Source organism: Monodelphis domestica, chromosome 1 (assembly GCF_027887165.1).
Source record: "Monodelphis domestica isolate mMonDom1 chromosome 1, mMonDom1.pri, whole genome shotgun sequence".
In the NCBI taxonomy this organism is placed as follows: Eukaryota; Metazoa; Chordata; class Mammalia; order Didelphimorphia; family Didelphidae; genus Monodelphis; species Monodelphis domestica.
In genome coordinates, this window is record NC_077227.1 from 702,951,518 (window position 1) to 702,979,363 (window position 27,846).

The following is a 27,846-nucleotide window of genomic DNA, read 5'->3' on the forward strand; positions in this document are numbered from 1 at the left end:
ACACTCATGATAAACAAGATTGGACTCAAAAATACAAAGGGCTATACAAATGTGTACAACCCCAAAAGGGAGAAGTTTGACTTTCTTTCTTTCCTTTTAACAATTCTAAGCCAGAAAGGCAAGGGTTAGGCAAACTGGGTAAATGATTTGCCCAGGGTCACATAGCTAGGAAGTGTCTGAGATTGTACTTGGCTCTCTATCCACTAAAGGACCTAGCTAAAGGTTAATAAGGGAAAATAGGAATAAACTATGGGATTGGGTATTCAAAAAAAGACGTTTAAGGGAAAGAGAGGTAAAGAGGAAGAAAACCTTTTCTATTTCCTTCCAGGGGACTGATGATGAAAAATACTCTGAAAGGTGACAAGAGTACAGGTGTGGAATAAAAGCATTGCAGATACGCGCAATTTATTTGTTTTGCTTCATTCAACTTCTTTACAAGAGAGGGTTCTATGATGCGGGATAGGTTTCTTGGAAACTGATAGCAAAGTATCAAAAACATATAAATTTATTTTTTAAAGTTTTGAGGTTTTAGTGGACTACAAACTTAATTTGAGTCAGCAATGTGATAGGATAACTGAAAAGGCTAAGTCAACAAGTTAATAAACAATCTTGATCTACACTAATAGAGGCATTGTAGCCATAAATAAAGAGGATATAGGCTTTCTGTAATCTGTTCTGGTCAGAACCATTTTTGCCATCACATTTTAGAAAGGGTATTCATAAGCTGGAGAATATTCAAAGGATGGCAACCCACCACAATTCCAAGGGCCTTATACTCATGCTCTCTGAAGATTGAAGGAACTGGGGTCGGTTAGTCGAAAGAAGAGAAGTCTTAAGAGACACATGACTGTTTTCTTTAAGTGCTTGAAAGGCTGTCCCAGAAGGAGAATTAGATTCGTTCTGTTTGACTCAAGAATTGCTTATTGGCAAATTTAGGCTTGATTTAAGTAAGAACTTCCTAACAATGAGAGCTATTTAAGACTGGAATGGCCTGCCTCAGGAAATAGCTGGGATTCCCTCACTGGAGTTCTTCAAGTAAGGTCTGGATGAATACTTGTCTGGTCTGTTGTCTTTTTTAGGTAGTTTTGACCTGGATGGAAGCAAGGAGCAATGGAATGAGCCTTGGAGTCAGAAGCCTTAGGTTCAAAATATACTGATACTTACCTATTTGACTTGAGACAAATCACTTAACCTCTCTGGGACCTCAGTTTTTTTTCAAATATAAAATGAGGGGGTTCCAGACTAGATGATCTTGAATGACAAAATTTAGAAAGGTCCTTAGTGACCATCTAATGCAATCCAAATATAAGAGAATCTCCATTAAAACATACCTGACAAGTGGTCACCTGACATCTTCTTGAAGACCTCCAAGGAAGGGCACTCACCATTTCCTAGGGTGGTCCAACTCCATCTTACTTTGAACATCTCATCCATTTTTCTTTGTGCTTATGCCTCGCCTCTAAGGACCCTTTCAATAAAATTCTGTTTTTTTAGGGGTCATTTAGGTATAAAGGGATATTTTTTCCTCTCCTAGATGACCCTGAACTGTTTTGTACTATTTCATGGCTCTACCTCTATTTTTAGCAGTTGCTATTTGTATTTCTTGTAAATTGGGGGTCTTATTTTTCACACTGTCTGAGTAAGGACTAAATACTGACTTTCCTAAGAAGCCAAATCCATTGGGCTTATTTTTTTTAAACCCTCACCTTCCATTTTAGAATCAATACTGTGTATTGATTCTAAGGCAGACGAGTGGTAAGGACTAGGCAATGGGGATTAAGTGACTTGCCCAGGGTCACCCAGCTAGGAAGTATTTGGAGGTCACATTTGAACCCAGGACCTCCAATCTCTGGGCCTGACTCTCAATCCACTGAGCCACCCAGTGAGCCCTCCATTGGGCTTAATAAAAAGCAAATGCTGTTCAGAAACGTGTTAGCACAGACTTATGGTTCTTGGGACTATGTTTGACATTGCCAGAAAGACTTCTGGGGATAAGTAGACACGTGACTTTATTAAGTATCTTCATTATTCATGTCAAACTCCATCCATCATGTAGCTAATATATGTAATCTTTGGTTGTCATATTACAGTTCTACAAAGGTTTTTGTTTTTTGAACTATACCTTTGATTTCATTAGTATAAGGTACTCTGAGTGAGGAAATTCATCATACCAATGAAGAGATGGCAGGCATTATACAACTAAGTCTTGCAGAATTGCCTTTAACATTTTGATAGTAAATGACTTGTCCATGGTACATATCAGTGGAGGCCTTGAACCCAGATCTTACTGACTCTGAGATTGTCTCTTAATGCATTCTAAAATGGTGCCTCTTTGGCATTATTAATAACATTTTAAATTTGAAATATTCAACTTATGGTAAATAATTACTTTAGAACTTTAGATTGGGACAAAAGCACTGAGTGTTTATGCAAAATGTTTTAGATTTACTGATTTATGAATGGGTCCACTTTCTAATGCTTTCCCATCTCAGTGATAAAAAGGGATATGTTTTTATTTTACTTTAATATAATGGAAATTTTTTGGTCTTTTAGAATCCATCTACTTTCCAAAAGCAAAGTGAATTAAGAACATATTTAGTTCTAGCACATATGTTGAACTAAACTCAGAAAACTTATACAACGAAATGCTTTCTATCAACAAATCCTTCATTCCTTAATGTTCTAAATCTATGTACCTATGATCTTTAAAACTTATACTAGGTGGCATGGGGAAAAGCTTCAAAGTGACAGCGATCTCAGAATAGAGGCCCATTATCTTTTATTTACCCATTCAATTGAAATAATTCAATGCTCTAAATTATGATTGATTAGAGAAATGTGGATTAAAACAACTTTGAAGGTACCACCCTTATACTTATCAGATTGACTAAAATGATAGATGGAGAAAATGACAAATATTGGAAAGGATGAGGAAAAACTGGGAAACTAATATACTGTTGGTGGAATTGTAAACTGATCCAACCACTTTGGAGAACAATTTGGAATTATATTCAAAGAATCACACAACTCTATATACCTTTTGATCCAGTAATACTACTATTAGATCTGTTTCCCAAGGTGATTAGGGAAAAAAGGAAAGAATCTATATGTACTAAAATAATTATAGTAGCTTGTCTTGTGGTGGCAAAGAATTGGAAATTAAGAAGATGCCCATCAAATGGCTAAGTTATAGTATATAATTGTGATGGAAAACTACTGTGCTGTAAGAACGACAAAAGCAGGTTGATTTTAGAAAAACATGGAAAGACTTGCATGAAACAAGTGGACGCAAGAGAACATTGTATATAATAGCAATACGTTTGAAGAACTCTAAATGACTGAGTTATTCTGAGTAATATAAACATTAAAATCAACTTTGAAGAACTTATTACAGAAAATACTATCTACTTCTGGAGAAAGAATGAATATATGTAAATATGATTCTACCAATATATCCTTTTCCTTTTGAAAATTATACTTGTTTTTTATTTGTTACATTAAAGTTCCCAAATATCTTCCTCCCTCCCCTTCCCTACAATAAAGGTATCATTTGACAAAAAAGGCGTATTTTAAAATATTTTTTCTTAAATTTTTTAAAAATTAATTTAGAATATTTCCCCATGTTTACATGATTCATGTTCTCTCCCTTCCCTCTTCCCTCCCAGAGCTGACAAGCAATTCCACTGGGTTATACATGTATTACTGCTCAAAATCTATTTCCATATTATTCATATTTGTAATAGAGTGAGGACACTCTTGTTTTCCAATTTTTTGCCATTACAAAAAGTGCAGCTATAAATATCTTTGTACAAACATTTTTCATTATTATCTCTTTGGGGAACAAACCCAGTATTGGTATAAATCAAAGGGCATGTAGTCTTTTAAAGACCATTGGGCATTAAATATAAATGTCATAAATAAATATTATATATCTATAAATAAAACTATGTCTTTTGCATGTTTCTATTTGTCAGTTCTTTCTCTGGAGGTGGATATTCACAGTTATTCTTCAAACAATATTTCCATGCTGTATATAATGTCCACATAAATATCTGTACCAAATGTTAGCTTTCTCTAATGCAGGTTTGGGAGGGAGGAAGACAACTTGGAACTAAAAAAAATTGTATATATACATATACATACATATACACACACACACATACACATATAAATACATAAAACAACTGTTATTGTCCTTCCCAAGCTACATTATCAGCTTTATACTGCGAATCTTAAAATTTCTCAGACTTGTGAATGTTAAAGATTCTCAGACTCTACCTTAGAAGATTTGGTTAAGACCATTCCCCATTTTAAACAATGAAGGTACTTGATCGGGAATGTGAGAACTCTAACATTACTCCACCCATACTTAGACAGTGCCTTAGGGGGAGATAAAGTTGTAAACTCCTTACTGAACAATAAAAAAGTACTTAACCCATACTTATAGTGAGGCCAAGCCTTTAAGCTAAGTCTATTTTTAGATCTAATACAAACCGATGCTAAGTACCTATGAAGATCAAATTAATCACTAAAAGGTCAGGCAACTTGCAAACTTGCAAGGAACAAGTTTAACAAAAGAGGTGTGAAGTTTTAGTCTACCCAGAGAAGTTGAGAACTAAAGGTGTGAATTAAGAATGGTCAGTCCTTTGGAAAACGTCTACTGTGATTGGTAGATGTGAAAACTTAGGGAAGGTGACATAGGAGAAAATTCTCTTTAAAAGGAGGTCAGAAGAGGTCTCTGGAGGGGTCAGTTTGCCAAAGCTGAATTGAAGGGCTTGGTGGCTGAACTTAGTTGAGCTGAGGAGCTGAACTGGTGGGTCTCTCTGAACACTAGAATATTGCTTGGGACAAATCTTGTGGTGAGTGGGATTAAAGATTGACTGGTCTCTCTTAAAGCTCAGGCCTAGGCCATTTTGGCCAAGGCCACTCATTCATTATTTCCTCTTACTCTGTTTCTCTCCCTTTCTTTAATTCCTTTATTTGTATTAATTAAAAAATCTCCATAAAACCCAACTAACTTGGTTTTTATTTATTTATTTATTTATTTATTTATTTATTTTTTAATAATATTTGGGAATTTTCCCATGGCGACCACTGTATTTTTTATTTGAAACCATATTTTCGCAGTCACAGTTTAAGGCAAACACTCTTTTATTTGTAACAATACCTAGTATGTAGACATTTATAACATAATGCCAGTATGTCAGTACACATAACATGTCAATAAACATATCTAGATTCTCTGGCAACATAATAAATGGACATATCTAGGTCATAAAACCAACTATAACTGTTGGAACAAAGAGTTATAATTCTAACTATATAATCTTTAAAAAGTCACAGTACTTCTGTTACTTTATAAAAATGGGGTATCTTAATAAACTTCACAGCTATTTTATGACAAGGCAGAAGGAAAGATGAAAAGCCATTAAGTTTGTGGTCAGATAAAGGAGTTTCAGAATTCGTGAACATGATGGGGGTATTGTAGATAATGACAAGATCAAAGGGTGTGCCAACTTTGTGTATGGCTGAGGTGAAGTAGAGGAGTAGCTCATGGGAGGTGAAAAGGTTGAGGAACTGGGTAGTTGGGATGTTTGAGAATCAATACATATGTTGGAAGTCTCTCAGTATGAAAGCAGAACTTGGAGGGGAAAAACTCATCGAGGAAGAAATAAATGACCTGGAGGTCTATAGACAACAGCTTCCAGCACTTTGAGCAGTAAATATGAATACTATGAACCTCAAATGAAGAGAGGATCCTGGGTAATAGAAGTAGGGGTCAAGTAACTTGTCCAACTTCTCACAAATATTATGTTTGAATCTCCAATTCCAAGGCCAACTCTGTATCGAATATACTATGCCTCTTTAAATACAGTGGTTATATTCTTTTCCAATTATTTAGAAGGATTTAACAAATATAATTCATAAATTTAATTTCCATTGGGCTGGTTAAGTTGGATTTTCCCAAGCAAAAACTTATGATTACTAATTTTACTTCATATGGCATTGTTGGGGAAGATAATATTCAATGGAAGTTTTCCAAACAAGATGAAAATTTACCATGTAAACACAAAACTTTTTAAAGTCCTATTTTTATTGGTATCTTTTGTTCTTATACCACCTGAGCTTCTGAATATATATCACTCTCAACCCCCTATTTAGTAAGCCATTCAAAAGAATAATCATTTTAAAAGGAAAAAAAAAAGTTGAACAAAACACATCAATAGTATCTATAAGTATATGTAATATTCCACACCCATAGACCTCTGCAACTATTCTCTATGACTAAGTTTAGTCAATATAATTACATAGCATTCAGTTTCCTTCTTTTTCTTTTCCATTTACATAGTTGTAGTTAAAGTATATATCTCTGGCGGGCAGCTGGGTAGCTCAGTGGATTGAGAGTCAGGCCTAGAGATGGGAGGTCTTGGGTTCAAGTCTGGCCTCAGACACTTCCCAGCTGTGTGACCCTGGGCAAGTCACTTAACCCCCATTTCCTAGCCCTCACCACTCTTCTGCCTTGGAACCAATACCCAGTATTGAATTCAAGATGGAGGAAGGTTAAGGGTTTAAAAAAAAAAAAGTATATATCTCTTATCTAGGCTGCCTATCTCACTCTCCATCAGTTCCAAGTAAGCAATGCCATTCTTCTCCGAAATTTTCAGATGTACTATTTCTTATAATAATTAATGTTCTATTATATTAATACCCTACAATTTGCTTAGCTAGCTACCAATAAAAGGCAATCTACTTTATTTTCAGTTTTTGTTACCACAAAAAATGCTACTTTATAAACATTTTGGTTAAATGGACATTTTCTGGCTTTTATCTCTTTAGGAAAGGCGCCTAGTAGTGGAATCAGTAGGTTAAAGGTTATAGACATTTCTTTTTTTTTCTAGTATGATCATTATCTCAATATGGACTGAAACCATCCTAAAATATTTTTTGAATAAATAAAATCAGTAGTTACTAATGTTCATTTTTTTTTTTGCTAGAGATGCAGGCAAGCAGAAGATGAAGACAGAAAGAGATAAAAAATCTCTAATATTTACTATTCTTTCCTTCTGAGTCCTACAGGCACCACTAGGTAACTATAAATTGTATTATCTCTATCAAAGAGAGAATTATAGCTTCTCCTCTTTTAGGAAAGAAGCTTACCAAGCATGGTGTGTATGTATTGGGGGAGGTGTTCTGGGGAGGGAAGGGAAGAAGACATTATGTAATGTCTTCTATGGGTCAGGCACTATGGTAGGCTCTTTACAAATATGATCTTATTTGATTACTCCAATATGGATTTTGGAGTGGTTACAAAAGTTGACAAAAGAGCTGTAGTTATAGCTTATCTGGTAAAACTTGTTTCAGAGTATTAGGTAACCCTAAAAAATATCCAGAGTTGGCAACCTGCTAAAATAGAGAGCAATGCCCAGAGAAGAATAAGCAGAGAGCAATGCTCAAGTGGAGAATTGATCAGGCAAAGAGAAGATGACATTAGAAGAAAACACTAGCAGCTTAGCTGGATCAGATGTGTAGGTTGCCCGGCACCCCCCCCCCCCACATCTCTCCACATCCTTTCCAAGTGTCTCACATAATCCCTATAAAGAGGTCTATTATTCCAACTGAATATTTATGTAATTGTGTGAGAGTAAATTCAAAGCTTATTGAGGAAGGTCTATAATTGGGGAGAAGATATTCTCTTTTTTTTTTTAAAATATATTTTATTTGATCATTTCCAAGCATTATTCGTTAAAGACATAGATCATTTTCTTTTCCTCCCCCCCACCCCCCATAGCCGACGCGTAAGTCCACTGGGCATTAGATGTTTTCTTGATTTGAACCCATTGCTTTGTTGATAGTATTTGCATTAGAGTGTTCATTTAGAGTCTATCCTCTGTCATGTCCCCTCAACCTCTGTATTCAGGCAGTTGCTTTTTCTCGGTGTTTCCACTCCCATAGTTTATCCTTTGCTTATGAATGGTGTTTTTTGGGAGAAGATATTCTATAGTGATTTTATTTACATTGCCATTTAATTAAAATGTTTTTGTTTTGATCAATGTGTGTCATCCTACTGACTGATATAAAGTAAAATACACTGAAGGGAGTTATGATTTGGAAAGAATTCTGATCCATAAATAATAATTAGAATTTAAGGCAGTTAAATTGGGGCCCAGGAAGTGTGAGATCCCATGAGTTACATAATAAAATAAAAATGTTGCATTGTTAATCTTTATGAAGTCCCCAAAATACTTTTCAAAAGTTTTTTGAATAAAGGAAAATTTAAAATCTTACCTCAAAGGAACATTCAACATTTCTTTCATTTTTCTTATGCGATAATCCCTTCAGTTCTATCTTTTCAACACTCACTGCAAAAAAAGAAATCCTGAAATTAAACTTTTTGCACAATAATAATTTTATTAAATACTTCACTCTGCAACTTTCAAAAGAATACTAAAATAGTGATCAGTAAGTTACTTAGGGGCACCTATTGTTCTTTAACTTCTGAAAAATGTTTTTTTTGGATCAAGGCCTCTAAGTGGAGAGCCAAAGGCAGGTAAAATACCAAGTATCAGAAAATATGGGGAAGCAAAGATAGTGAGTTGGGATAAGAATGAAAACAAAAACAAAAAAAAAGAAGACAGTAAGTAGAAATTCTGATTTAAGAAATTGAAACCTTAAGTATCAATTTAAAAACCATCAATTCAGAACTGCTTTATATATATATAAAAAGCCTGGAGATATATATATATATATCTCCAGGCTAGAAATGGCCTAGAACTGTGGCAGTGATAATGTCTTCTTCATTGGAAGCAGCAGTGACAAGGATAAGAGGCTATTTGTGAAAAGCCAAGCTGAGATTTTTTAAATATTGCATTTATAATAAAAGGAAGAAAAAGTTATAATTTTAAAAAGGCAATTTGTCAATAAGCACATACAAATGTAATAACTTATTCATATCACTCTTCCTAAACATAAGAGTAACATAACGTTGCAAAAGTACTTCCAGAAGGTATTTGCTTTAGTTATTGCTTCAGGGCCTTGGCTGCTGCATTTCTAGTTTCTGTAGAAAATGTACTTTTGCCATTGAAACAATACAGTTCCTCCCTAGCATGCATTCTGTTTATTTCTACCCTTACTATATGGTCCAGCTAAGCTGGCTTTCTTGATGTCCCTCATATATGGGACTCAACGTCTTAGTTGTGTACCTTTGTACTGGCTATCTTTCCCATCCTCTCACCTCCATGCCAATGTACACTCCTCTCCTTAATCTCAAAAATTCTTTTTTCCTTCAAGACTCAGATCAAGCCCTATCTGCTTAATGACGTCTTCTCTGATAATGATCTCTTTTCCCCTAAACTATCTTGTAACAATTGAATTTATTCAGTATATATTCATACCTCCATGTTTTCAGTCAGTCAACAAGCATTTATTAAATGGTAACTATGTACTATATACCAAACACTGTACTAAGTATTGGAGATTCAAAGAAAGGTAAAAATATGGTCCCCTCTCTAATGCAGCCCATATTCTAACGAGAGACAACATTTAAACAACAAAAAAATACATATAATGTAAATCTGAAGTAATCTCAGAGGGGAAAAAAAAAGGAAATCCTCCACTAGGAAAAATCTCTTGCAGAATGAAGAATCTGAGCTGATTCTTAAAAGGAAGCAAAGAGGCAGAGGAAAGAAGGGGGAATTCCCTCTGGGCATGTGAAAAGGATAATTAAGCAACTTTAAAAATCAGTTTATATTCACTGTGTTATGTGTCTTTATACCTTTATGTCCTCTGTATGTAATCCCAATAGATATTTAGCATTTTAGTAATAAGTTGTAACTAGATTTAATAGCAAGGGATAGTTTTAATTATTAGTTGATTGAAATAACTATGAAAATCATAATCAGAGTAAAATAATAAAAAATTTTCTGCAGAACCTTACAAAATATCCTTGCCAAGGGGAGGTTTGCACATGCCTTCAGTGTCCTGGAATATATCCAGATGTTCTTGAGACTGTGGGTTTGTGAGATCTCTTTTAGCTACAGTTAGCTCATACTTTGGCTGTCTTTATATCACCATATACAGGATAGGTGACTGTAAAATTTGTGTTAGAAAAAAGATTTGGATACCCTACCTCCAGGTTAAGAGATAGATGAACACCGAACCTCCAGGGGAAAGAAGATACAGCTTGGCTGATCTCTTTATAAAGAGAATTTGTGTAAGTTAGCTCTTTTGTATAAAACACAAATACATTTCAGCTGAAAAGTTCAAGATCTCAAACAATGTTGGGTGTATCTGTAGACCCTGACTTTGTGACTAGCTTTTACAAAAAGTCAGATTTTGCTCAGAAGTTTTTTGCCCCATATTTTTCTTTTACACATGAAATGAAAAGGCAGGGTGTCAAAAGATAAGACTGTTTCATATGAAGCACAGCAAGAAGGTTAGTGTTGTTGAAATGCTGAATATATACAATTCCTGGCATATACTAGATATTTAATAAGTATTTATCAATTACTACATGTGTAGAAATTAAGGTAATTTAAAAAAACATGACATTGTGGAAACCTAGCTAAAATAGCCCCACAGTACTTTCTCTGGATGTGGATAGTGTTCTTTCTCACAAGTTCTTCTTTGTCCTGGGTCATTGCATTGCTGCTATTAAAAAAAAGTCTATTATATTCAATTGTGCCATAATGTATCAGTCTCTGTGTACAATGTTCTCCTGGTTCTGTTCCTTTTGCTCTGTATCAATTCCTGGAGGTCGTTCCAGTCTCCATGGAATTCCTCCACTTTATTATTCCTTTGAGCATAATAGTATTCCATCACCAACATATACCACAATTTGTTCAACCATTCCCCAATTGATGGACATCTTCTTATTTTCCATTTTTTTGCCACCATAAAGAGCGCAGCTATTAAGTATTTTTGTACAAGTCTTTTTCCTTATTATCTCTTTGGGGTACAAATCCAGCAGTGGCATGGCTGGGTTGAAGAGTAGGCAATCTTTTAATGCCCTTTGCGCAGAGTTCCGAATTACCCTCCAGAATGATTGGACCAATTCACAACTCCATCAGAAGTGTATTCGTGTCCCAATTTTGCATCTCCTCCAACACTTATTATTTTCCTTGATCATATTGGCCAATCTACTAGGTGTGTGGTGGTGCCCAAGAGTTGTTTTAATTTGCATTTCTCTAATCAGGAAGGATTTAGAACACTTTTTCATATGCTTATTGATAGTTTTGATTTCATCACATGAAAACTGCCTATTCATGTCCCTTGACCATCGATTGGGGAATGGCTTGATTTTTTGTAAATTTGACTTAGTTCCTTATATGTTTGGGAAATTAAACCTTTGTCAGAGTTTTGTTATAAAAATGTTCTCCCAGTTTGTTGCTTTTGTGAAGATTGGATTTGACTCTCCCCTTACTGTAACAATGAAGGTACTTAGTTCTTCCTTGATTGTGAAGATTAAATTGTAATCCCCTGTCTATTTTTAGATTTTAATCCCCAAAAATGTAAGCACAGTACTTAAAAGTTGAGTATGGAGATCTACCCATTTTGGATTTTAACCTCAAAAGGTGTGAACACCCATTTCATACACTGAGTGGGAGGTCTGTGACCCATGTGTAAAAGAATGGGCAGTCCTGGAGTGGAGCATCAGCTGTGATTGATAGACGTAAAAATTTAGGGAAAGTGACAAGAGAAAAAGGTCTTTAAAAGTGGAAACATAGACACACACAGACACTTGGAGTGAAACCTCCTCTTACCTTCTAATTTTTGTTGCATTGGTTTTGTTTGGAAAACAAATTCAACAATGTTCCATTTAACAATTAAAAAAAAATAAGCAAAAATATCTAACACAATGACCACATCTAACAACACATACATTCTGTTCTAGTAGTCCCCTACGTTTCTGGCATTAGAAATGCTTCACTTTTTGTTTTGGGACTTCACTGGTTTTTCAGTTACTTGGAGTACTACATCTTTTTGGTTATCTTCTCATTTACACTTTATATTTTCTTCTTTTAGTTGTATTTATTTCACTCTATCAGCTCATACACATCTGCCCCATGACTCTTTGAACTAATATATCTCATTTTTTATTCCATGATGATAGTCAAATACTATAGGTTTTTTGGCCAGTTCCAACCCCCAATTGAGAGGCATCCATTTTGTTTCCAGTTCTTTGTTGCCACAAGAATCATGTCATGGATATTTTAGCAGATACTGGATCTGTGTTTCTATCTTTGACTTCCCTAAGGTATAGGAAGAGTAGCAGGATCACTGGACCCACAAGGAATAAACAGTTTAGGCACTTTGCTTGTACAATTACAAAATAATATTCTAAATAGCAGAAACAATTCAGAGTAAAATATTAATGTTCTTAAGCATGGTTCTCAAATACCTGATTGCTACCATTTGGTGATCTTTCCCAATTTGCAGGTTGAGAAACAAAACCTCAGTTATTTTAATGATTTAGAATGTATTTTCAAATGGTCATTTAGAATCTTCAATTCTCCCCTTCTGAAAATTGTTCATACCCCCTGATAATTTATCTGTTGGGAAATGGTTCCTGGTGAATATATTATATGGCATATGGTATATATTCACACAGACTAGTAAAAAGACAATTCCCTCCATCTTGTTTATTAAGCTTATTGGTGCTATGAAAGATTCCCCACCTCCCCCACTCTGGCACTACAATTTCTCTCTATCTTCATTAATTTTGTGTTAAATTAAAAAAAAACTTTCACATAATTAAAATTGTCCAGTTTTTCTTTTATGATCTCCTTTCCTCCTTGTTTGGTTAAGAAGTCTCCACCTAGCTAGTTATGAAAGGCACTTTCCTCTTATTCTCTTCCAATAAAAAAAACAGGTATGACTTTTTAGATTCAGATCAAAGATCCCCTCTGAGCTTAATGTGTTTGGTATTAAGATTTTCTTCTCAAATTAATGTCTACCAAACTGCTTTCCAGTTTTCCTAGAAGTTCTTTTCGAAAAAGTAATTCTCATAGTAATTCATATTCATGGGCTTGTCAAACACTGATACATTTTTTTATTGTATTTGTTTCTTGCTTTGTTATATCATTTTACTGATGTACTTTTTTAACCCCAAATGAATATTTTTGATGACTCTTATGATAATCTGAAATCTCATAATCTTAGCGTTTTTTTATCTAATACTAATAAATGGATAAAAGAATAGATATTGACCAAGATTATCACAATTCTCTAAAGCATTTTGAACACTGTAAGTCAATAGCGAGAGTTAGGCATCAAAAGAATCTAGAAGCTATTTCAGCCATTGATTTTCTTGTCAAGCAGAAATATATGGAAGATAAAATTAATAGCAGTTTTGAAGATAAATTTGCATTGTGAAATTTTAGGTGGGGAAGAAAAGCATTTATTACTAGGAGCCTACTTCTAAAAGGGACTGTGTGAAACATTTTAGAAATGTTATCTCAATTGATTGTCCTAACAACCCTACAATAAGTGCTATTTATCATCTCTATTTTACCATTGAGGAAACTGAGGCAGACAGTGGTTAAATGGCTTGCCCAGGGACACATAGTATCTCTGTCTGTCTCTCTGTCTCTGTCTCTTCCATCTATTGTAAATAAACTACCATCAATTCATTTTATTTTAGTAATTCATTTGGGATTTAGAAATTTAAATCCTGGCGACCATATATTATATATTCAGAGTCCAACCACAAATAAATTTAACAGTCACTTGGGAGAAGATATACAATGCTGCCTCATAAAACTGCCAAAAGTGGTAGAGATAAAAAGTTTGCAGAAGGCTTTACAAAAGACCTTACTTAGTCAATAGAGATCTAGAACATTTGAAGATGGAAATGGAAGGAGGAAAAGATAAAATTTTCCTCCTCCAAACCTTTTCTCCATTTAGGGTAACAGAGTTACCACATTTGGGCTTGTGTGAAGGAAATTTACTCTCCTGGGGTCCCACATTTGACCTCATCTCCTGCAGACAATTTGAACCTGAGGCCAAGACTATGTGAAGAAAATCATTGGGTGAATTTAGTCACGAGGATAGAATGACAGCTGGAAAAATGTAGCACTCGAGTCAAGAGATCACTAGATAGGGGGCAGGGTGATCTTCCCTGCAATGCCCTGGACTACCCCTTCTGGGCAGTGCAGACAAAATAGAAAGCCATAGTTGGTTTCTTTCCATCAGAGCTCCCAATATAATGAATGGGAAAGCAGAAACAGATGTAAGGAAAACAGAACAGCAGCTGAACTAGACCAAGAAGTTTTATACTATAGGCATCAAGGGATAGAGTCTCAAAATATCTGAAAGAGGGGGGAATATTAAATGCTTTGGAAAAAAAACAACCAATTATCATTGCCTAAAAAAGATAACTAAGAAAATTTAGTCCTATCTGACCCATATGCCTACTTTCCCATCTCTATAAAATCATAAAAATAATCTACGTATGTATTAAGGGTATGGTCAATGGAGATTTAAGATGGCAAGTTAGGCTTTTGTAAATAGAACCTGATGGGGAAATCTAGAAAAAGTCAGTGAGTCATGTCTCCAGTGTAGCATAGGAAGACAGTATCTGTAGTCACTGGGGTGGCCTGGGAGAGAGGCTGTGTGCCAAGGCAAAAGGACATGCAAAACATATACTAGGGCACTACAACAGCAAAAGGTATCAATTGGCAGCTTTGTCATCTACAACCTAGTCTAAGGTCACAGATCCAGAGAGGACAGAGAAATGAGACCTGTACACTTGTACCCTCAAGTAGGGAGGTCCCAGGCAGCTAATTGAGAAAGGATATTCATAAGGCAACAGCAGTAGCATATGTGTGGCTCAGACCCACACTAAAAGGGAGTCTACAATTCTGCCATTTTGAACCAAACAGAGCTTTTCACCTGGCTGATGAGACTGAGTTCAGAAGTATATATTTTTGTTCAGATCCAAACTCAGGTCAAGAACTGGATAAGACTACTGAGCACTGAATGCTTGCAAACCCCAGACTGTCCCTGAGATCCTGGAATAATACAACACTCAAATCTCCAAGAAGACAACAGGACCAGCCTAGACCTTTCCTCCATAAATCTTACTGGGCCCAGTCCTAACGCCAAATCCAAAGTCAGGAAGTAAACTACAGAAATGGTCAAACAAAAAAAAAACGATCCTGCCATAATAAACTATTATGGTGACAGGGGCACTCAAGACACAAAGAGAAGAAACAATGACTCCAAAACTTCTATAAGCAATGCTTTAGTGGAAAACACAGCTGGGAAACAAATTCATCTAGAACTACTGGAAGAGATGAAGCAAGAGTTAAAAAACCTTTTTTTTTTTTAATAAATTAAATGAGTGTACTTGAGAAAAAAAATGGAAAAGAAATGGTATGAGCAAAGAACTACAGCTTGGCAAGAGAAGTGCAAAACCTTGTCCAAGTGACAAAGTCCCTGAAAATTATAATGGACCAAATAGAAGTCAATGACTTCATAAGGTAACAAAAAGTATTATTACAAAGTTAAAAGACAGGGAAAAAAAATAAGGCATTCATAGTATTAAAAAAACTCACCTGGAACAGACCAAGGAGAAATAATTTAAGAATCACTGAACTATTGGATATGCTATAACAACAGTAACAATAAAGTGTATGCCCATGAATTGGGGAACGAAATGAAAAAGTTATGCTATATATGATGGAAAACTATTGTATGTTATCTCTTTATTATTATGACCAACCAGGGTTTCAGAGAACCAATGCTAAAACATTTTATTACAACCTTTGAAGCATTTGTATTTCAACCCACAGTTTACCCAATGCATAAATGCATACTTATTTCAGAAGTTTAAATAGTGTTGTAAATAGCAATCTAACATGTTAATTTCAAAATCGTTAAAAAATAAACACTAGGCATGCCATCCAATTATATTCACAGAAATCACAGAATATTAAGAATTGGAAGGGTTTTCAGTTCATGGAGATCAATCTCTGTTTTAAAGCTGAAGACACAGACCTAGACAGATAAAGTAATTGGACAAGGTCACACAGCTAGTTAGTGTGATGACTAAAGCCATTAGTGAGAGAACAGGGACTAGAACCCAGGTTTTTAAATCCCCAGTTCAGTGGATTTTTTTTCCTCAATAAAAAGTAAGTTCGAGGGAAACTGGATGGCTCAGTGCATTGAGAGCTAGGCCTAGAGATGGGAGATCCTAGGTTCAAATCTGGCCTCAGACACTTCCCAGCTGTGTGTCCCTGGGCAAGTCACTTGACCCCCATTGCCTAGCCCTTACCACTCTTCTGCCTTGGAACCAATACACAGTGTTGATTCCAAGACAGAAGGTAAGGGTTTATTTTTAAAAAATAAAAATTAATCTATTTATATGGTAACAATCATGAATTATATGTTAAAAAATACGTGGAGTTTAACAGATGAGAGAAAAGTTTTATGGGGAGAGAGGAAAGGGCAGCTCCATATACTAGTTAACTTTATGAACCACTAATTATCCTTTAAGCTTAGTGTACATATACACACATATTAGAGGCAATCATAATACCTCACTAACTTGAAGATATAATTCTACCCTCTACATCCCATTCACTGAAGTTATATCAGTTAGTGTGTACCTTAAAGATCCTGAAATCAAAACATAAAGTTCTGTTTTATAGGGTGAATACATCTGCAGTTCCATTCAGTGAAATTACTCAATGTTCTATTTTACTTTTTTAGATTAATTCTGTCAGTAAACAATAAGTAACTTTTATGTTTTTCAAAATCAGCACTCAGAAAACTCCTAACCACAATACAATTACTCTCATCTATACCCTTGAGCTTTCTTAAACAGAACACATAGAAGCCAAAGAAGAGAATGATGTAGTCAGCATTTTTACTGGCCACAAAAATACCACATGTCTACCTACATGTTCCAGGGCTCCATAATATCAGGTTTTATGAAAACACACACATACACACTCTCTCTCTTTCTCTCTCTCTCTCTCCATCTGGACTCAAAGTGGGAAGTGACTCATATCTGGACAGGAAAATGTGAAAAACAGATGGATATTATTCAGCTGTTTTTCAAAGAAAAAAGGCTTTCATGCTGCAGGACTTAAATGTTTGTGAGACCTTTTCAAAATCTTCAGACCAATCTACATTGTGCTTTGTATTAGAGCTCAATAAAATGGCATAGTTTAATCTACAGCCAGCTGTCTCTTTTGTCTTTTTATTGCTGGAACAGATTTGTACTAAATTATTGGGAAAGGTTTTGTATTAGGCATAGTATAGTTCTTTCCAGGCATTATCATCAAGCCTTGAAATGGCCATATGTTACCATGTAGGCAAAGTTGCCTTCCTCTGTCAGTGACTGAATTTTGAAGCTCCTTAAAGTTGCAAAGAAAATGGCATGATGCCATTCTGAAATCCACATAAACAGAAATAATGCTTTCAGAGTTAAATGTTATTCTACCAGATGAAGAGAATCTCCATTATATATATACACACACATACACATGTATATATGAAAACATATACATGTGTATACACACACACATACATATATACTTCTCAGAAGGGAATCTATAGGCCTAAGATTCCACTCTTCATCTTCATACTCTTCTGTTAGGAAAAGTGAATTTCAGATTGAATGCTAATATATTATTAAAGAACTCTGATGCCAAAGAGAATAGGATAGCACCAAAAAGAAAAATTAAGTGGAAAAAAGAGAGTGAAATTACAGGTAGGTGAATCAGTCAGGAGAATTTGGCAGTGTCAAAATATTACATTTTCATTTGAAACTCATAGATCTGAATTTCTGAAGAAGGAAAAATTATGAGCATCAAGCAAAAGTCCTTCCTTCTTTTTCTTTTCCCATCTACTATTCTTATCCTGTTCAAAAAGTATAGCAGAATTTCCAAAAATATCTCCTAATACAGCTATATGAATTTCAGACAGTACAAAAAGTCAGTGTTGTCTTCAGCAAACTGTCTGACTGATGCTACTTCCTCTTTTATAATTTGATCAACACAATAAAATAAGCAAAGTGGTATTCTTAAGGTTAGGAGACTCCTAGTCAAAAGAAACTAGAACAAAGAGATAAGGCAAAGAACATTAGGAATTAGAACTGGGGGGGGGGGAGAGGCAGCTAGATGGTTCAGTGGATAGAGAGCCAGGCCTGGTGAAAAGAGGTCCTAGGTTCAAATCTGGCCTTGTATGTGACCCTGGGCAAATTACTTAACCCCAATTTCCTACCACTCTTTTGCCTTGGAACCAATACTTAGTATTGATTCTAAGACAGAAGGTAAAGGTTTAAAAAAAAGAATAACACTTGGGTTCTAGTGCTAACTGCTAAAATCAACAAGGTATGACTTTGGGAAAACTACAACTTCTTCTTCCAATCTATCTTGTGGTTTATAAAGATGTAATGAGATAACATTCAGAGAAGTATTTTTTCAAAGTATTAAATGGTATGCAAATTCTGGGTATGATTATTATTTTTAATTCTACCCTAATTACAACATGAGTGAATAATAAGCCCTTCTACACCTCACATTTACATAGTGCTTTTGTGTTTATGTCATATCAATAAACTGAGGTTTAGGCTTAAACTAAGGCCTTTTGACTCTTAAGCCTGGACTACTTTCTACTTTACCTTAGACCAAAATAAATAGGGGTAGGGTGGAAGGTATCCAACCATTATGGACACAGTCATGCCCAAAACATTACATTCAACTTATCTGAAACCTATTCACTTTATTTCTAAGGTATCTTAGACTGTGAAAGTGATTTTTATTAATTCTGTATAGCCAAGAATTTATTTAAGGGGATGATGTTAGGTATGCTTCTTTATTACTGGTTGGCAAATAGAATTATTTTGTAAGAATGGGTTGTTAAAGATGTAACAAGGGTTACCAACACACAGGTTAGGGCTCAGTGTGGCATGCTACTAGAATACCATAGTCTAAAATTAGTTCCAGTTCCAGTTAGTGAACAACAGCAACAGCTATGATCTACTCCATTTGCTAGCCCTGGGAATTTCTTGCATGACACTAAAAGCAAGACCTAGGAAAACATCACCTCTGTCCTAAGATCCTAACTATCTTTGCAGTGCCAGGCATTCTCACTTTAGAAATTCTGCTTCAACAAAATAAATGAGCTGTCTCTCACTAGAGACAATAAAGAGTTGTGAACTGATCCAACCATTTTGAAAGGCAATTTGGAACAATGTCCAAAGAGCTATAAAACTCTGCATGCCCTTTGATCCTATAATACCACAATACCAGAGATAATAAAATAGGGGAAAGGACTTACTTGTACAAAAATATTTATAGCAACTCTTTTTTTTTTGGTGGCAAAGAATTGGAAATTGAATATCCATCAACTGGAGAATAGCTAAACAAATTATGGTATATGTTGGTGATGGAATACTATTGTGCTATAAGAAAAGATGAGTAGGATGATTTCAGAAAAAGCTGGAAATATCTATATGAACTGATGCAGAACAAAATAAGCAGAACCAGGAGAAAAATTGTACACAGTAATGGCAATATTGTATAATTCACATCTTTGAAAGGCTTGCTATCAAAAATACAATGATCTGGGACAATTCTGAAGGCCTTATGACAAAGAATGCTATCCATCTAGAGAAATAACTGTTGGAATCAGATGTAGATCACAGCACACTATCTTTCACATAAGTTTATTTATGGCTTTATTTTGGGGTTTTGGTTTTATTCATTCATTACATACATTACATTATTATTCATTACAACAATGAAATATGTTTTGCATGATAATACATGTGCAATCTAGATCGAATTGCTTACGATCTCCAAGATGGGGAGGGAAGGGAGTGAGGGAGACAATTTGGACATTATGACTTTGGAAAATGTATGTTTAAAATAGTTATTACATGTAATTGGGAAAATAAAATATCTTTGAATTAAGAAAACTGGATGGGGCAGCTGGGGTAGCTCAGTGGATTGAGAGTCAGACCTAGAGACGGGAGGTCCTGGGTTCAAATTTGGCCTCAGACATTTCCCAGCTGTGTGACCTTGGGCAAGCCACTTAACCCCCATTGCCTAGCCTTTACCACTCTGTACACTGTATTGATTCCAAAATGGAAGGTAAGGGTTTAAAAAAAAGAAAAGAAAAAAAGAAAACTGAAGGAGCAAAGAAAAAAAGAGGAATTTTTAAAATGTCAGTAAGACTGATCAATATATTAAAATTTTTTATTACATGCAACGTTACATATCTGTAGACCCCATTTTTACAAAGGAGTGGGAGTGAGTGCAATAGCATAAAATGTCTTCTTGTAACTCTTCTTTGGGGCCAAGATTATTCTTTACAATTCTGTAGTCATTATTGTTTCATGGCTCTGTTTGCTTCACTTTACATCTGATCATGTAACATTTTACATGATTCTTTGAACTGCAGGATCATTGTTTCTTATAACAAAATGGCATTCCATTACATTCATGTACCACAATTTATTTAGTCATTCCCCATCTATGTTGCTTTTTGTTATTTGCTCCCATAAAAAAGTGCTTCTAAGTTACTTTGCTATATACAAAAGCCTATTTCTTTCCTTCCTTGGGATATGTCTTACAGTGGAATCTCTGGACATCAAAAGGATATTTCTAGATGAAACAAAAAAAATAGAATAAATGCCCACCTTTAGGACCATATCTAGCCCCTAGTCATAGTTGATTTCCTGTAGTTGAAAGGTTACCCACTACTATTCTCTATAATAAGCCATTAAAAGCAAATGATATATTTAACATGTGTATAATTTGAAGACAACAAAATATTGATTCTGATTTTTAAACGTTTTTAGGAGGAAAAATTTTTAGAAGGTATTTCTTAATAAATACCAGGATTCATAGAAAATAACGAACTGAATAAAATTGATTTTGATCTAATCATAGGAATTTTATTATAATGGTAATATGTTATTCTTTTTATTTTAAACCTGTACTTTCTACTTTAGAATCAATACTAAGTATTGGTTCCAGGGCAGAAGAATAGCAAGGGCTAGACAACTGGGATTAATTGACTTGTCCAGGGTTATACAGATATTGAATGTCTTTGGCCAAAATTTGAACCCAGGACCTATTGAGAGGCCTGGTTCTCTATCCACTGAGCCACTTAGCTGCTCCATAAGTTGTTCTTAATATGTGAGACAGATAGACAGCCAGCGAGACCTTGTCATACTTTCTTAAAGGTTGACCTGGGTATTTTAAATATGAAAAATAAAGTTTACTCAGGGGTATGAAATCATTTTTCATTAGTACAAAGGCAAGTTTCAAAAAGAAAACTTTTAAGTAGAAAATTATGTAGGTATTTTAGAAGACTCAGAATCTTCTCTGAAATACCATTTGAAATAGGTTTCAAGGAGTTCAGGATGAGTAAACTGCATAGCAGTCCAAATTATAGCCTGCACAATTAGACTTTATTATTTTTAATTATATTACAAAATTAGGGTATCCATATTCAATAAAATCAAAGTATAAAACTTATTCCAAAACCAACATACATAATTTTTAAAATATATTTTATTTGATCGTTTCCAAGCATTATTCATTAAAGACATAGATCATTTTCTTTTCCTCTCCCCCACCCCCCATAGCTGACGCGTAAATCCACTGGGCATTACATGTTTTCTTGATTTGAACCCATTGCTATGTTGATAATATTTTGTATTAGAGTGTTCATTTAGAGTCTCTCCTCTGTCACAACATACATAATTTTTAGGATGACATTTTGAATTATCAGTTATGCTGTTAAGGTCCAATTCCATAATTAAGAAATGACGGTAAATGGAATCATCTTATTTTTTTCTAAGGGAAAACATGTCTATTATCCTATATCTCTCCTACCTTCCTAGATAAATGCCTTAAGAAAACTCTACAATTTATGTTTCTACTTCCTTTCCACTCAGGAGCTTTTGACCTCATCACTGAACTGAAACTACTCTCTTGAAAGTAATCACTTATCTTTTAATAGTAAAATCTAATGGTCTTTTATCAATTCTGAGTCTTTTTAGATCTTTGAATATTTTAAAAATAAGCCTTACCTTCTGTCTTAGAATGACAGAAGAGCAGTAAGAGTTAGCCCAGGGTCACACAGCTAGTAAATATCTGAGGTCATATTTGAACCCAAGACCTCTCATCTCCAGGCCTGGTCCTCTACCCACTGTGCTACTTAGGTGCTCCTCAGATCTTTTTGCTGCATCTGATACTGTCAATTATCTTTTCCTTTCAATATTCCTTCTAGGTTTTCATGATGTTATTTTCCTGACTTGTATAAATGATTCCCAGACTTTAGTATTCAGCTTTAATCTCTCTGCTAAGATATAGTCGTGCATTTCCAAATGCCTCTTGGACATCTGAACCTGGATGCCCTTAAAGGCATCACAAATTCAGCATGCCCAAAACGGAGCTCATCATCTTTTTCCTTCAAGATCTTCCCCCTTATGTACTTCCTTAGGGCACTCTGATACCTACCAGAGAACCATTCTCCCTTTCACCCAAGCCAGTGATGGCAAATCAATGGCACACAGAGCACTCTCTGTGGGCACTTTGCCACCCTCCCTCTCTCCTCCCCCCACCAGAGTTTATTATTAGAAAGACAGACTCATGCAGAGTTGCTCCCTTCCCCCTCTCCATTGTGCCTGAGGACATTTTTTTCACTTCCCCCACCCCTCCACCCAAAAGCCCAATGGGAGCACTTTCTCTTTCCTCTGTGTGGGGCATGCCCAGCACTAAGTGGGGGGGGCATGCCACTTGGTCAGGGGATAGGGTCCAGCACTCTGTCTCTAAAAGGCTTGCCACCAGTGACCCAAGCTCACAATCTCAGTGTCATTCTGAAGCACACATATCTAATCCATTGCCAAATCTTATCTTCTGCCTTAATAACCTACTCTTCGATCATTTCCTTGTTATGGTGGAGGAGCTTGTATAGCTCAATGAAACTATGGGCTATATATCCAAGACTGGCAAGTCATAATGGGAAGTTATGACAAAAGATGATCCACTGGAGAAGGAAATGGCAAAACACTCCAGCATCTTTGCCAAGAAAACTCCATAGCCAATATTAAAATAACAACATATATGAAATTGGAAGATGAACCCCTCGTGTTAGAAGTTGTCCAATACATTACTGGCAAAGAACAGAGGACAACTAACTAAGTAGTTCCAGAAAGAATAAAAGTGGCTAGACCAAAGCTGAAAAGTAAGCTCAGTTGTGGATGTGGTGACAAAAGGAAAATATAAATCTGTAAAGATCAGTATTGCATATGAATCTGGAATGTAAGATCAGTATGGTGTAGAAATTAAAAATTAATGGTTTGATTAAAATATATGAAAATTAAAAATAATAATAGTGGTTGCTGATTCAAAGTATTATTGCTCAAAGTTGAAATGACTTTTAATAGCTTTTATTTACAAAAGAAGTGGAAAGAGTGAAAGCAGAGAAATACAAAAGGGTAGAGAAGAATTTAGTCTATCTAACTAAATATTGCTCTGGTGCTTGACTTAGCCAGGACTTGACCTTCAACCTGAATTAAACTCTCTCCAGAAGTCAGAAAGGGAAAGTCAGCTATCCACTCACTTAAGTTCCCTCCAAGAGGCAGGTCAAGACAATGACTTGAGCTGAAGGTGTCTCTTGAAGCCAACTTTCTTCTTAAAGCTAACTTCCTTCTTGGAGCTGATCTCCCCAGCTCCAGAAATTCAGGGCCTTTTATGTGGCTTCATGTCCCTTCCCCTCTTCATAAGGGGCAATCACAGCTTCCAAATTGCCCAGCACTGCCCAGGAAGACAGTTTCTATGGGATCCACTTCTCACCTTCTGGAGGTGTGAATTCTTATCAAAAAGGTTCACAGTTTCCTGGTTGATTGAGTTTCTGAGGGGGTAAATTCTCTAAGTGGTTTTCAAGCTCTGCCACCTAGTTCAAGCTTGTGTTGATTCAATCAAAAGGTAGACAAAGGAGAGTTAATCCTGTCTTCACAATCTAGTGAGGTACTAAGTAGGGGTGCTTAAATTATTGTTAACCAAAGTGTTAACTCCAACTAGGCAAAGAGAATAAAGGATTACCTTTTTACAAGTGTAAACTCAGAATAAACAAAGAGAACAAAGAATTCCCTTTTCACACCTTCCCCCCCCCCCCCCATCCTTAAAACTTAAACTATCAACATCTTGCATGCCCATGAACTTAAACTGATAGGAATGGGTAGAGAAATACTTGGAAGAAATGGAGTGGCTTTCAGTTTACTAAATGAAAAAAAAAAGGTGAGAAAAGCAGATTGGTCAATCTCAAAACTGACAAAATGATATCTGTTCAAATCCAAGGCAAACTGTTCAAACATCACTGTAATACAAGTCTATCCTCCAACCATGGATGCCAAAGAAGTCAAAATTGCTCAGTTCTGTGAAGACCAACAATATCTAGAAATACCCCCCCACACACACACACACAAAAGCAGTCACATTCATCATATGAGATTGGAATACTAAAGCAGAAAAGCAAGAGATAATTGGGATCATAGGCAATTTTGACTTTGGAGTGCAAAATGAAACAGCATAGAAACTAATGGAGTTTTGTGAAGATAACTTGCTGATCAAAGCAAACACTTTTTCAACAATCCAAAAGACCACTTTACCAGATGGATAATCTTAAAGTCAGATTGGATACTTTGCAACCAAAAAATAGAGTTCTATGCAATCAGTTAAAAAATTACCTGGGGCTGACTGTGGCTCAGACTTCTTATTGCAAAATTTAAACTTGAATCTTATAAAGAAAGGAAAGCCATCAAAATGTATAGTTAAGACCTAAATCACATCCCTTGGGAATATGAAATGGAGGTAACAAATAGATTTAAGGGATTAGCTCTGATAGAGGGTCTCTGATAGAGTAGACAGAAGTTCACATTATTGTATAGGAGGCAGCAACAAAGGCATCCCCCCAAAAAAGAGGAGCAAGAAAGCAAAATGGTTGTCTGATGAGGTTTTACAAATAGATGAGGAAAGAAGGAAAGAGAAAGGAGAAAGAAAAAGCTATACTCAATTGAAGGTAAAATTCTTAATAACAGCAAAGAGAAAAGGTTTTAACTGCATAGAAATCAAGGAAAACAATAGAATATGGAAAGATGAGAAAAATTAGAGACATATCAAGGGACCATTTCATGAAAATGATTGGCATGATAAAAGATAAAAATAGTAGGGACTTAACAGAAGCAAAAGAGTTAATTAGATGCTGTGCTCAATATGCCAGCAAATTTGAAAAGCTCAACAGTGGCCACTGGATTGGAAGAGATCAGTTTATATCCTAATCCTAAAGAAAGGTAATGCCAAAAAATATTCAAATTACCAAACAACTATGTTCATCTCTCACACCAAGAAGATTATATTTAAAATTTTGTGAGCTAAGCTTCAGCAATACGTAAACTAAGAATAAGAAGAAGTGCAAAATGGTTTTCAAAGAGGCAGAGTCCTAGAGATCAAATTGCCAACATTCAATGGATTATGGAGAGATCAAGAGAATTCCAGAGAAAGATCTACTTCTCTTTTACTAATTACATTAAAGTCTTTGACTGTGTGGATCACAACATACCTTAATGCTACAGTGTTAAAAATATATTCTTTTATCATTTGAATGATTAAAAATTAAAAAATGGATAAAACGGAATGACAGATTAATCTTAATCCTAAAGATGACTCTTCTTTAATTCAAAGATATTTTATTTTCCCATTTACATGTAAAAACAATTTTCAACATATGTTTCCCCAAAATAAAGGGTCCAAATTGTCTCCTACCCTCCTTGAGACAGTAATTTGATTTGGGCTATATATGTATTACCATGCAAAACATACTTCCACATTGATCACTGTTTTAAGAAAATACTCATATAAAATAAAACCCCCCAAATAAAACTATAAAGAAGCTAATGTGAAAAATGGTATGCTTTGATCTGCTGCCAACTTCAACAATTATTTCTCTGGAAGTGGAAAACATTCTTTGTCATAAGTCTTTCAGAATTGTCCTAGTTCACTGTATTGCTGAGAGTAGCTTAGAATGGCACTTTTTCTATTCAACTAATTATTAGGAACAAGATAGTTGTACTTCACACATTAAAATAAAAACAAAACAAAAAAATTAAAAGAAAAAGGAATCAGATTGAGAGAAAATTTATAGCTAATATAGCAAATAAAATCTGATAAATGTTAAAAATTCACAAATGTAAGTCACAGTCCATAATGAATTAAGGTACAAAGTAAGGAAAAGGAAATTTTCACAGGAAAAAACACAGTGAAATAATCCCTTGGAGGAAATGTGCACCCTCACTAAAAAAGAGATATAAATAAAAACAACTCTAGGTTACCACTTTAATTCAACAAATGGGCAAAACCGATAAAGAAATCCTTCAGAAAAAAATCCAATATTGGTGGGGTTGTAGAAAAAGACACACCTATTTTATAGAACCATCTGGTAGTATGAAATAAGAGCTACAAAAATAATCATACTGGGGGATTGGGGTGGGGGGGCTCTGCTGTGCCTGTACCAGCCACACTGAGGCGGCTGTGAATCGGAGGGAGGAACAGGATGTGGCAATTCTGCCCCCTACCGCCCTACCCAGTCCAGGTTCACCAACCCCATTCAAGATGAACTATATGCTAGGTGCCGCCAGCCTCATCGAGGAAAATGACAAGAAACACTTGGTGCTCCTTTGAGATGGCATGACCCTTATTTGCGAAACATTGATCAATTTGCCAATTTAGTATTACACCAGACTGTGGAATTGCATTCATGTGTGCAAAAAATATGGACCTGGAGAAGGAAAGTGACACTCCCCTCCAGCAAATGTCTATTGAGGAAATCCTGGAAGAACAAAGAGTAGGGCAGCAGACTAAGTAGGAAGCAGAAAAACAAAGTCCAAGCTTTCAAAGAAGGGGTCTCTCTATTCCCTTAGCAGATAATTTGGATGAGTATTAGACGTTCTACTCAGAATCTTGCTCTCTTAGGAGCAGAAATTGTCAATGAAGTTTAAGTGATACAATAGTTCTTTACATTGGATTGAAGACTAGAGTTTTGGGAATGGTTTTATTTTGGATTCTCAGTTCACAATTGTGCCATGAAGAAATCATGTGGCCTTATTTTTACTTAATAGAATCACTGTATAAAGGAGCATGGACTTTTTTGCATGTGTCTGTGGAGCCAACTGATTATTTCCACTAGGTTTTATAGGAGAAGTTTTCATTTACTTGTAAATAAAGTATTAATCTCAAAACCACCACTTATTCCATCTCCCCCAAAATAATCATGACCTTTGACCCATTATATTATTGGAAAGACACACTGAATTTTAATCAAAATCAACATAAAATGATGTTTAAAGATTTTCATAGCAGAATTTACAATGGCATAAAACTGCAAATAATAATGGCTAGCATTTACATAACACTTTGAATTTTGCAAACTGCTTTACAAACATCTCATTTAACAATCTTGTAAAGGTAGGTACTATTAATATACCCTATTTCATAGTTAAAGAAATAAAGGCAGACAGATAAATAACTTTGCCTAGAGTCACATGAGTAGTGTTTTGAGACCAGAATTGAACCCAGATCATCTTCTTTAAAAAACAACTACAAAACAACCAAGCCCTTATCCTTCTTAGTATCAATTCTAAGATAAAAGAGCAGCAAGGGCCAGGCAACTGGGGTTAAGTGATTTGCCCATGGTCACAGAGCTAGAAGTCTCTGAGCTCATATTTGAACCCAGGTCCTTCAAACTCCACACCTGGTGTTCTATCCACTGTGCTACCTTGCTGCCCCTGAACTCAGATCTTCTTGATTTCAGGCCCAGAGTCATTCA

At 35.4% G+C, this 27,846-nt stretch overlaps 1 protein-coding gene and 1 pseudogene across 2 annotated transcripts in view; one reads left to right on the forward strand and one right to left on the reverse strand.

The window, feature by feature from the left end:
* Positions 1-27,846, reverse strand: part of ZCCHC14 (zinc finger CCHC-type containing 14) — a 135,494-nt gene that overhangs the window by 43,014 nt on the left and 64,634 nt on the right. For both annotated transcript variants that reach the window (XM_056810568.1, XM_007477271.3), the window contains exon 3: positions 8,287-8,360. In XM_056810568.1, coding sequence (XP_056666546.1) covers positions 8,287-8,360 — 74 coding nt within the window. The remainder of the gene's footprint in view (positions 1-8,286; positions 8,361-27,846) is intronic.
* On the forward strand, positions 26,634-26,964 carry LOC130456301 (U6 snRNA-associated Sm-like protein LSm1; annotated as a pseudogene).